Source organism: Gorilla gorilla, chromosome 16 (genome assembly GCF_029281585.2).
Source record: "Gorilla gorilla gorilla isolate KB3781 chromosome 16, NHGRI_mGorGor1-v2.1_pri, whole genome shotgun sequence".
Taxonomy (NCBI): domain Eukaryota; kingdom Metazoa; phylum Chordata; class Mammalia; order Primates; family Hominidae; genus Gorilla; species Gorilla gorilla.
In genome coordinates, this window is record NC_073240.2 from 77,084,114 (window position 1) to 77,096,891 (window position 12,778).

Genomic DNA, 12,778 nt, shown 5'->3' on the forward strand with positions numbered 1-12,778 from the left:
TTGGGGTCCCACTCTTGGAGCTGCTGACAAATTACCTGGGCCCAAGGAATCCCTCTTACTAACAAGCTGACAGTACCCTGTGCCCCACTCAACACTTGTGTGGAGTTGCTTCACAAGGACCCCCAACAACTCTGGGGGCTGAAACAGCCAAACCATGGACATCTCAGGGCTGGAGAGAGGTCTGTTCATCCCACTCTCTCCCATGCCTCCCACCTCAGGTGCCGCTGTACCTATGCACGGGATGTGGCAGAGACTGGATTCTCAGCCCAGCCCTGTTTCTGGTTTGCTATGAGGCTCCAAGCAAATCCTTAGACCTGCTTCCTCCCCATGTACAACAGGAATGATCTTGTGCCTCCCACCCCGAAGGCTGCTGGGATAGCTAATGATGTAACAGAAGGGAAAACCCTTTGAGAATGTTTCAGGGGAGACACAAACAGAAAGCATCCTTATTAATGAGAAGCCTGGGGTGTTTTACTGCCAGCACACGCTCAGCACTTTTGGGGTCAGCTGCCCAGGAGACGCTCTTGCTGCTGCTGATAGTCTGGTGTGGGAGGGTGGCAGTGAGCCCCGCCCCTAGTCCTAACAGCCAGTCCAGTCACTGCCTGCTCCTCTCCTGAGTGCATCCCTGCTCGCACATACTCATTTGTTCCATGCCTGTATTCACTCTGAGTGAGGTAAGAGAGCACTGTTATCCCCCAGACAGGAGGCACCTTATCTTCCTTCCTCTCCCTTTGGTCAGTACTATTGGAGTACTACTGGAGTACTTGCCAAAAACTTGTATTTCCCTCACATTAACTAAGTGAGGAATTCATCACTATTCTGAATATCTTTGACTCCACTGCTGAAAAGTTTGGTATTATCTCCTGGTGAATAGTTAATTATCCAAGGAAAATGATGAAAGATTTGCTGCTAAAATTTATTGCAAGCTACCAGGAGACAGGGCTGGCATAATTTTATGCAGAGCCCCAGGCTGCAACATAGGGAAGCAGGCTGCCTCTTCATCCTGAAACAAGCAAATGAAATTGACTACCCTGGAGATCAATCAGGACATTAAACACTGTGATGGATGTGGCAGAATTCTTCAGTGTCTGAGATTTATGGGTCACCCTTCACCGAGCACTCTGGGAACCTCCCCAACATCAATTAGGCCTCATAACTAGGTACGCTCACCTCCGCCTCCACTGATTAAAGAAGGGATAGGGGGTTCTGGGACCTGCACCATGCTAAATACCACAAAAGTCCAATGAGCAGACTGGATCCAGATTGCAGTACAAAGACCCCTGCTTCCCTGAGCAAAGAGTGGTTCAGAATGGAGGAGTGTCCGGCTAGAAGGGGACTCATGCATCGGAGTCTAGACCTTGCATTTTCCAGAGAAAGCAGCTCAGTGTGTCATGTTCCTGGGTACTCCTGTTCTTTGTCCATGCTGGCCTTCTGCCTGGAATGCACTTCTTCATCTGGTTGATTTTGCTGCCCCTTCTGAACTTGGTGAGGCCTTCATATCTTGCTGCCCTGCACTGCAGCCCACCCCAGTCAGGCTAGATTAGGTCCATCCTCTGCACTCCCACTGAGGCACTTGGGATATGGCATGTGGTTGGGAGCAGACTGGCCTGTGGTCACCATTTACTAGCCATGCGTCCTTGGGCAAGCGTTTTAAGCTCTGTAGGCTTTAGTTTTCTCATCTGAAGAAGAGCTGCTGATAATCCTTGGCTTATAAAGCACTTTCATGTATGTCACCCCATCAGTGGGGGAAAGAGTAGGAAACATTCAAGAAATCAGAATCTCAGGAGAAGAGGCAGTTTGCCCCAGGTCAAACCTACACCTTGTGAGGTTATGAGACGTAAATGAGATAACGTATGTAAAGGGCTCAGCACAGCATCTTGGGCATAAGAAGCCCTCAAAAACAGTATTCACTGTCTCCATCTACTCACCTCGTATGACACCCACCAATACACTCATAGGTTAAAGCTTGTTATCTAGAAAGATCACCTAGTTCACATCGCCATTTTACAGATGAGTAAAATGAAACCTGAAAGGAGGGAAGGTGACCAGGGTGCCTCTGGGGCAGTAACAGGAACATGATGAGAACCCAAGGCTCCTGTTGACCAGTCCACCCAGTGGTCCCCAGGTCCCAGACCCAAATGTCCCCTATGCAGCCCACGCTGGGAAGGAAACACAGCTGGAGGTGAGCACACAAAAAGAAAGCACTCACCTGTCTTTAACCACATGCCCAGTTAGTTGCAGGAGATGAAGAAGGCAAAGGCCACACAGATAAAGCCACCCCAGGGCCTCCTTCTCACCAGTCCCAATGCCACAGGAAGTAAATGCCAGCTTACTTCACAGAAAATCCCTAATTCCATTGGTGTTCCTTGCTTCTAATGACAAGCCTGCTGTTTTGAAGCAATGCAAACCAGAGGATATAGTCCTGGAGAGAATGGGAGGACCACAGTCTAGTGGACAGGCCAAGTTTTCCAGACCTGGAGTCCAGTTCAGGTCCCACATCTCACCAACTGCCTCTGGTCATCTCTCTGCTCATTTCTTCACCAGAAGGTAGGCGTAATGATATACACTTTAGATGTGGCTGTATTAGAAGGGTATATAATGTACCCAACACACAGGGAGTTCTTAATAAGTAGTATTTGTCCAAAGTTCTGTTTGTGTTCCAGTTCTATCACATGTGTTGTGACCTGGGGCAAACTGCCTCCTCTCCTGAGAGTCTGATTTCTTGCATGTTTTCTACTCTTTCCCCCACTGATGGGGTGACATACATGAAAGTGCTTTATAAGCCAAGGATTAAAAGCAACTCTTCCTTCATTTGCTCCCCACAAAGATTTTTTAAAAACACCAGAGCTGTAAGAAATTATGGCAGTGTATCATCCTACATGGACTTTTCACAAGGTTATCAGTCAAGCCTCCTTTAGCTCAGCAACAGCTAACCAAATCCATCTGTTACATTCAATGGTGTTCTCTGGGTTTCCCAGCCTCTTCAGCCCACTTTTATGTAAACTCAAACAAAAACCCTTAGTGAAAGACAGCGTGAAATGCAATCAGGCTGACCCTCCCTTTCAGAAAGAGAGCAGAAAGTGCACCTAGGGCTGGGGTTTCCAGCCCTCCAGCCCAGCAGACATGCTCAGGCTCTGGAGGCAGCAGGGCTCCCACTGCTATCCTGGGAGGAAGAGCCCTGCCCTCTGCCAGCCTTGCCCACAGCACTGGACCCATTTTCACAATCTCCAGGAGCCCATCCCCAGCCAAATCCATCTGCAGCCAGAGGATTCAGCCCCTAATGGCTTCCACCTTCTCCTCCCTCCCTCTGTCCTGCAAGCACCACCAAGTTATAGGCCTGCCTCAAAAACTATAAATGGCTCCCTGTTGCCAGCAGTGTTTCTTAAGACTTGTTCAGGTGGCACAGTAGTAAGTCATACATTTTTTATGGGACATTCTTAATATACTGACATATCTAATTCTAACAAACAAGGAACAGTTACCAACTAGCAGAAAGTATTTTAAATATTCAACAAAATCCCTGATATGTCCCAAGACAAAAACAAAAGCTGTGGTGGGTCAGTGGCTGCTGCTCTTTGTTCAGATCCACTTGCTACTGTCCAGTCACCTTGGAATCTACTCACATTCTTAAGAAGACAAGGGGTAGCAGCTACCAAAGGTTTAGAAAGAAGTATGCAAGAAAGACTTAAGACTGGGAAACTGCTGTTGATAAATTTTTCCTGCAAATCAGGAAAAGTCCTGTATGGTATAACTTTCACAGTACCATCACTGGTCCAGTGGAAATGGCAGTGTTCCTTGAGGGCAAAGTTTGAGACCCATTGATCTCTAAGGAAAAAGGCCTCCTCAGCCTGTGAGTCAATGTCCTCTCCAATCTGGCCTCAACTACCTACCACCCTCACTCCTCTCCCTGACCCCAGTGTTTCTGCCCCTCACTGCCTCATGCACCTGAGCTCTGATATCATTTTCCACTTCTGCTCCCATACACCAATTGAACAGCCCCTGCCTGCGAGGAATGGCCATGCCAGCCTCCTGAGGAGCCTTCTCTGTCTATGCTGTCCATCCTGAGACCTGCTTTCTGCTTTTACTGATGTCTAATCTCATCTTTCCTGGTAGCTGTAAAATCCTTCAGGGCGGGGGCTGTGGCTCCAACAGCCTGTACTCTCAGAGTCTGGAAGGATACCGTCCTCCCTGTCAAGACCACAAGCTACTTCGGGGCAATGGCTGGACCACACACTTTTCTAGGTTATTTTCTTCAGAATCCCAAACAGCACAGCTGGTGAGCCAGAGAACCCAGCAGGGAACATGTCCCCACAGAATTGCTGAGAGCGAGTGGGACCTGGGGGAAAGCTGATGCTGTCCCCTCTCAACTACTAAGAAGCTAGGCCCAGGGCCATTACTAGGCCTCAGGCCTTCTGCAAGTGAAGAGGCCATCAGCTTCAGCTCATGGACCTGTTTGGCTCTGCCCTCAGAGGGCTGCCTTTCTAACATGCCTATTTCTGTCCTCCCAGGGACTCTGTGTTCTGCCAAAATAACCAGGCCACCAAATTCCCAGAGGCTGTGTGAGGTTAACCAAAGACCTCAAAGAAACTAGGGAAAAAGGCAGGAAACCTATATGCAAGAATTAAAGAAAGCTACCCCTAACACCTTTCCCCCATAATGTTTCCAGAGCTATTGCTCTGGGTGCTAAGGCTGGACACAGGTGCAGAGTCAACAGGAGCTGTTCGGTTTCCAAAAAAACAGATTAAAAGGGCACATTATATATGTGTGCCTCTTGCATATATAATAGTTTTAACAACTTGCCTCCACCTCACATGGCTGCCTTTTTACGATAAGCTCTAAGTGGGCACTCAGAGGGACTTTTTGAGTTGAATAAAATCCCACTGGAGGGACTATTCCAGAACACCCATCCCTCCTTCTCAACCAGGGTCCTAAATGTGCCCCTCCCACCCAGCATGAAGTACTTAGTGCTCTTTACCTGAGGCTGCTGTGCAGTCGCACTGTCCCTTGAGCTGAGGTGAGGGAGAATCACGTCCTTAGTGAAGTTACCACTCTGAAGCCAGTCTGCCTGGTTTCAAATCCTGACTCTCATTTATAAGCTGTCCGAATTAAGGCAAGTTATATGACCTCTTTGAGCCTCAGCTTCCCCATCTGTAAAAGAGGGATAATAATAGCATCTAACTTACAGGGTGCTGTGAGAACTGAAGGGGTTTAATATGTATAAAGTGCTAGAACAGTGCCTGGTATATAGTAAGCATTATACTTAATGCTATGATGATGATGAGCTGTAAATACTAGTCCAGTGAACAGCTGCTTGGGGCTGAGGCAGGGCAGCCATGACAGGAGGGAGCAAAGGGAGAAAGACCAACCAGTTCAACTCTGAGCCGAGGCACCACCTGGGATGTCCCTCCCTGAGCCAGCACACCTTCTACTGGGGGTGCCTCTGCGGCCATCACCTTTGCCATCTCTCCTGCCCCCCAGTTATAGCATCCAACAGGGATGAGGGGTAAATGGAAAAAATCTTGAGCAAGGTTAGCCCTCTTAGGAAGAACCTCAAAGATAAAAACAAGACATAGGAATTACTCTCCCAAAGGTGATTCAAGCCATGTGGCCTTGGCCAAGTCACTTTACCTTCTTCACTTCTCTGTGCTTCAGTATGCCCATCTATACAACAAGGGGTCTGACCAGATAATCACCGGGCTCAGACATTCTAGGATTCTTCTATTCTAACAGACATTACTTGCAAAGAGGCATCATTCTATTGCTCTCCTCTCATTAAAAGAAGACTGAAATGCCAAAGATACAACTTTTAAAAGTGTTTTATAGCAACTGATTGTGACACAAATCAGAAAGGGTTCACTAGTCAGCTGGGGAAGGGCCCCAGGCTGGTCACACAAAGGCACTCTAGCCACCTCCATCACTTATCACTTCCCTTCTCTTCCCTACTGTCTGCTTGATCCAGGTCACTACTCCTACTTCTGCAGATCTGATTCAGGAGGGCAGCCCTCTTTGTTCTACTCACCTACCTACCCACGCCTTCCTGCAGGCCTGTTCAAAGCCTCACCAGCCTCTGCTCTTGGGCCTGCATCCACACCAGCTGCAGCCCTGGTGACACTCTTGGACCTCAGCTGTGCCCTGGGCAGCAGAATGAGAGTGCCACAGGTGACTACACAGGCCTGGGTGCTTCCTAAGAGAGCCCAAAAGAAGCCAACAGAAGGCAAAAGAAAGGCTAGAGCATTCTCTGCACAGGATTTTGAACGTTTATAACAACATCAAACTATCTGCTTGCATCAGAGGCCATGCTGTCTCAAAGCAGCCCCTCCTCCACTCTCCCTCCTTTACAGATGAAAGTCCTATAAACTGACAAAACCTTAAAATTAAATGGAAAATGAAATTTACCTTAAGCCAACTAAATACATGGAGCTGGGTCAGGTTTAAGTCAGGTCTGCTTTTGTCACATTAGCTATGGTCTTCTGAAGACTGGAGTATGTTTAAGATAATATTCATGCTTTATAGCTGTGCTTTTTTAACTCTGCACTTGCCAATTCAGTTACCTTCTCCTATGAAGTTTGCCCTTCAACAATGAGATTAGTTAGGCTGATTAGGCTGGTGGAGACAATCATGTTTACAATCTTCCTAAAACATAGAGCTCTCCATGAACAAGAAAGGCAAAAAAATAAATAAATAAATAAACAAAATTTTTACTCCTTTTCTTCAATTTTCTCTAGAGGCTAGGCATATTTCTGATAGTTTTAAAGCTGTGGAAAAGCTTTATTATAGATTTTAGTACAGAATTAAAAAATTTCAAACAATAATTGTTTGGAACCACAAATAATTAAAAGGAAACATAATAATCCCATAAACAAGCATTCTGGCATCTGTTAGAAATTTTCCCTCAAATTATGAAATGTAGCTCTCCATGCTTTCCAATGATTGTTATAATACCCACAAATGTCTGTGATTTCAGTGAAATACTTTAACATAAGTTTTCTTTTTAAGGCATGATCCTGATTCATTTTTTCTTCAATATCTCAGTCATTTCAGGAACTACCTGCAAATAAAAACAAAAAGTAATTAAGCAACTAGAGCCTTCACTGTGATATGGTCACAGCTCCGTAAGCATTACAGGGAGGCCAAAAGAAACAACACAAATCACTGTTGAGGCACGAGGGCCCCCTCCTCTCCACCAGGAACCCCCTGTTCTCCGGTAGTCTCTCTTCCCACCCAGGGAGACTACCCAGGACCCAGGGCTGACAGGGCCTACAGCCCACTCATTGCCTAGGTGCCTTTTGCCTTTTTTTTTTTTTTTTTTTTGAGACAGGCTCTCACTCTGTCACCCAGGCTGCAGTGCAGTGGTACAATTATGGCTCACTGCAGCATCTACCTCCTGGGGTCAATCACTCCTCCCACCTCAGCCTCCCAAGTAGCCACCAACCTGTCTAATTTTTGTAGAGATGGGGTATCGTCATGTTGCCCAGGCTAGTCTCGAACTCCTGGGCTCAAGTGATCTGCCTGCCTCAGCCTCCCAAAGTGTTGAGATTACAGGCATGAACCACTGCACACACTGCTACCTTTTGGCTTTGTGACCCAACCACAAATTTCAAGAAGGCACCCTAGAAACAGGAAGCCCAATTTTTTTTGTCTGGGTGAAGAGTACTGTGTATTTACCTTCATGTTTTGCTTGGCATTCTTCCCACCCTTAACTGCATTCCTGACTTTCCTTCCAAGTCCACACCAAAGTCTCTAGCTTACTGCAATTATGACTCCTGCCAACCTCCTTTATACTTGTTCTCTCACTGTTCGTTCATTCATTCATTGTTCATTTCACAAACATATTGGTTGCTTTTTCAGCAGCATGCTACTATCATCTGGCACACAGAAATGTGCTACATGCTGAATATTCAATATCATCACTCTTTATTAAAATCAAGACCTTGTGTGCTAATGCAGTGGCCGGTCAGCAGACACAGTAAGAAACCACAGCAAGGGGAAATGGCCTGAGTTGGCTCCCATTTTAAAAAGGATTAATTACTAACCCTTAGTTGTGGCAGTGCAGTGGCTGCAACTGGAGCCTCCAGTGTAGAGCTGCTTTGTGACTGCTTGGACAGAGGAGAGCTGTCCGAGGGGGCTGCAGGGAATGTCACACAGATACTCTGAAAACTGGTCCAGCCACTTGTGCAAAATATCAATTACCCAGTCTTCCAAGGGGCTTTCGGCTGCCTTAGCTCACAAAGATTCCAGCTGAACTCGCCACTGATGAATACAGCCTCTCAATTATTTAAGAGAGCTACATTTCCATTAGGTGGAAATAATGTGTTCGTACAAAATTTATTAAGGAAATTGTCGACATGTTGTTTCTTCCGAATGTCACTGTCTCCAGCCTATTAAAAGGCCCATGTTTACCATGGAGCCAGCAGGCATTTGCTCGGGGTGGCATTAAGTGCTGGCACCACTTCTCCCAGCTTTCCTCAGTGGAGAGACCATGAGCTCATGCCAGTCACACAAATGACATGCTAACTGAGTTTCACACGGGACCTGTATATTTCATGAAAAATAAGATAAAGCCCAACTACTTTTACCACGAAGTGAAACACTAATTTGGTTTAGAATATATAACTTTTTAAAATTTTACCGAATATATCCTTACCACACTCCCCATGAAAGGGTTGAGAGGATTTTCTCTATCATCTATCTTTTTTTATTAGATCAACCACACACTTTTTTTTCTTTTCCGAGACAGAGTTTCGCTCTTGTTGCCCAGGCTGGAGTGCAATGGTGCGGTCTCAGCTCACTGCAAGCTCCGCCTCCCAGGTTCAAGCAATTCTCCTGCCTCAGCCTCCCAAGTAGCTGTGATTACAGGCACTCACCACCACACCCGGCTAATTTTTTTTGTATTTTTAGTAGAGATGGGGTTTCACCAAGTTGGTCAGGTTGGTCTCAACCTCCTGACCTCAGGTGATCCACCCACCTCAGGCTCCCAAAGTGCTGGGATTACAGGCGTGAGCCACTGCACCCAGCCCAACTGCACACCTTTAAAGCATACCACATGATGCCTTATTTAGGAAAAAGGAAATGCTAACTCAGGTTCATTGAGTGTCTGATGGCCTGAGCACACTGAAAGATCTGGATTCTTGTTTCCATTCTCTTTTAGATATTGCAGAGGCAGCTCCCTACTCAGTAAGACCCAATAAAAGTCACTTAAGTTTTTTTAAAAAAAGACAACCTACTGATATAAATCACAGTACAAGTATGTTTCACTCATTCACTTAGTACTTCCTCCAGGTAGTACTAAGGGAAACAGAGAAGCTCTCTGTCACTGTGGGAGTGACAGAGGAGTTCTGCCTCCTAGTTGGCAAGCATAGACAGAGGCCTATGAACCACCCAATCAGAAGTGTCCTCAGCTCATACTGGAATGTAGAAGGAGAAGAGAATAGCATTAAAAGCTCCAAATTCAGGAGTTCTGAGGAAGATCAGTGTGGATTAGGAAAATTCAGAACATGAAACTAAAGAAGAAAAGGATTCTAGGCAAAAAACGAGGCACAGACAGAGATAAACAACTGCAGGTTCCAGAGATAGTAAAGAGATTGTAGTGACTACAGGGGAGAAGAGGAAAGAAAAGAAGGTTTAGAAAGATAAGTAGTTTGCCAAGTTCATTCAATGGGAACAGAATAGTCTCTTTGAACAGATAGATGGTGCTGGGACAACTGGATAATCACATGCCAAAGAATGAAGTTGGACTCCTACCTCACACCATATATAAAAATTAACTCAAAATGGATCAACAACCTAAATATATGAGCTAAAACCATAAAACTCTTATAAGAAAACAGGGGTGAATCTTCATGACCCAATATTTGGCAATGGATTCTTAGATATGATGCCAAAAGCACAAGCAACAAAATAAAAAAAAAGATAAATTGGACTTCATCAAAATCTAAAACTCTTGCACATCAAAGGATATTCTCAAGAAGGTGAAAAGCTAACCTACAGAATGAGAGAAAACGTTTGGAAATCGTATCTCTGATAAGTGTTTAGTATCCAGAATATGTAAAGAATTCACACAAGTCAACAAAAAGAGAAACAGCCCAACTGAAAATGGGCAAAAGAGGTGGATAAACACTTCCCTAAAGGAGATATACGAATGGCCAATGAACATCTTTTCTTATGCTTATGTGCTTAACATCACTAGTTATTAGGAAAACGCAAATCAAAGTCACAATGAGACACCACTTCACACCTACTAGGATGACTAGAATTAAAAAACAGAAAATAACAAGTGTTACTGAGGATGAGGAAAAACTGGAACCCTTGTGTACTGCTGGTGGGAACGTAAAATCATGCAACTTCTATGGAAAGCAGTTTGAAGGTTCTTCAAAAAGCTAAACACAGAATTATCATATGACCCAGCAATTCTACTCCTAGTTATATACCCAAAAGAACTGAAAGCAGGGGCTTGAGCAGATACTTGTAGGCCAATGTTCACTACACTATGGATTAGGCAATGGGTTTCTGTTTTTTGTTTTTTTTCTGAGATGGGTTCTCTTTTGCCCAGGCTGGAGTGCAGTGGCATGATCTTGGCTCACTGCAACTTCTGCCTCCTCCCAAGTTCAAATGATTCTTCCATCTCAGCCTCTCGAGTAGCTGGGGCTATAGGTGCGTGCCACCGTGCCTAGCTAATTTTTGTATTTTTTGGTAGAGATGGGGTTTCGCCTTGTTGGCCAGGCTGGTCTCGAACTCGTGACATCGAGTGATCCACCCACCTTGGCCTCCCAGTGCTGGGATTACAGGTGTGAGTCACCATGCCTGGCTGGCAATGGTTTTTTAGATATGAGACTTCAAGCATAAGCAACAAAGAAAAAATTGGTAAGCAGGATTTCATCAAAATTTAAAACTTTATTTTAAAACTTTTTCTCCCCCTTTTTCATAGGCATTGACAAAATTTAAAACTTTCATGCTTTAAAGGACACCATTAAGAAAGTGAAAAGACAACCCACACAATGGGAGAAAATATTTGCAAATCAAATATTCAATAAGGGACTTATATCCATAATATATAAAGAACACTAACAACTCAAGAACAAAAAGATAATGTGATTTAAAAATTACAAAGGATCTGAATAAACTTTCTCCAAACAAAATATACAAATGGCCAATAAGCAGATGAAAAGATACTAAATGTCATTTGCCATCAGGGAAATACAAACGAAAACCACAATGAGATACCACCTCACACTCATTAGAAGGGCTATATTTAAAAAGACAGACAATAACATACATTAATGAGTATATAGAAAAACTGGAGCCCTCACAAATTTTTGGTGGGAATGTAAAAGGGGGCAGCCACTTTGAAAACAACCTGATGGTTATTCAAAATGTTAAACTCAGAGTTACCAGAGTTAAACTCAGAGGTGACCCAGCAATTCCATTCCTAGACATCCATCCAAAAGAAATGAAAACATAGGTCTGCACAAAACCTCATATGTGAATGTTCATAGCAGCATCATTCATAATAGCCAAAAAGGGGAAAAACCCAACATGTCCATCAAATGATAAATGAATGAACAAAATGTTACATACCCCTACAATGGATATTATTTGGCAAGAAAAAGAAACAAAGTACTAACACACGCTATAACATGGATGAACTTTGAAAACCTTATGCTAACTGAAAGAAGCCAATCACAAAGATCACATATTACATAATTCAATTTATATGAAACATCCAGGACTGGCCAATTTATAGAAACAGAAAGTAGATTAGTGGTTGCCAGGAGCTGGGGCTGGGGGCTGGAGATGCAGAATGTAAAACAGGGAGTGAATGCTGATAGGTATGGAATTCTTTTTGGCATGATGAAATGTGTGATAGTGGTTGTGTAACTGTGGAAATACTAAAATCCACTGAATTGTACATTTTTAAATGGTGAGTTTTATGGTACGTGAATTATATCTCAGTAAAGCTGTTATACTAAAACAAACAAACAAAAAACAGGTGGTGCCCTATGTCCTATCACTGTAACTACAATTATAATATTTACCATTTATTGAGCACCTACTATGTACCTGGACAGAACAGGCAGGCTAATATTTGTCACAGACTCTATTAGTATTAGGTACAGTATAATCTCATTTAATCTTCATTACAACCTTTAAAGAGGTAGTGTAATATTTACATTACTTACAAGCAAGCTGATGTCCAGAGATTAAATAACTTAGCCAAGATAATTTAACTAGTATGTGGCCAAGGCAGAATTGGAATTAAAGCTCTTAATTACTATAACATATTATTTCTGAGGGAAAAACAAACTTGTCCTTTATAACTAATGATTGTTGAAGGGTCAAGCAAAACAATTAATATAAGAGAATAAAATGTTATGCATATTCATTTTTACTCCAGATACGGTTCTACTTGGTGAGCAAAATATCACCTAGGGAGTTATTAGTCTAACAGCTGTATATACATGTTATACATGATACAATTTGCAATTTAAAATTTTCACACAAAAATTAGGCTAAAAAAGTCCTTTCTGCACGCTATTATTTGACTTCTATTTTCTTTAGATCATAATCCAAAATAGGTAATGCTAATTCTCACCCATAATTTGTATAATTAATTGCATTTCTTAATGTTATATAAAGATATTACCTTATGTTTCTTAATGTTATATAAATATATATTTTAAAATTATAATTTTAAAATATAATTACAATACATAAAATACAAAAAAATAAAAATAAAATATTAAAAATATAAAATAAATATATAACATTAAGAAATATAATT

At 43.2% G+C, this 12,778-nt stretch overlaps 1 protein-coding gene across 2 annotated transcripts in view; it reads right to left on the reverse strand.

Annotated features, from left to right (window-relative positions):
* Window positions 1-6,737: 6,737 nt before the first annotated feature.
* Window positions 6,738-12,778, reverse strand: part of ETFA (electron transfer flavoprotein subunit alpha) — a 101,832-nt gene continuing 95,791 nt past the window's right edge. The window contains exon 12 of one of the 2 annotated variants that reach the window (XM_031002196.3): window positions 6,738-7,048. In XM_031002196.3, coding sequence (XP_030858056.1) covers window positions 7,010-7,048 — 39 coding nt within the window. In that variant the 3' untranslated portion in view covers window positions 6,738-7,009. Of the gene's footprint in view, window positions 7,049-8,020; window positions 8,126-12,778 lie in introns of those variants that run through there. The other variant, XM_031002195.3, reaches the window with a different exon arrangement.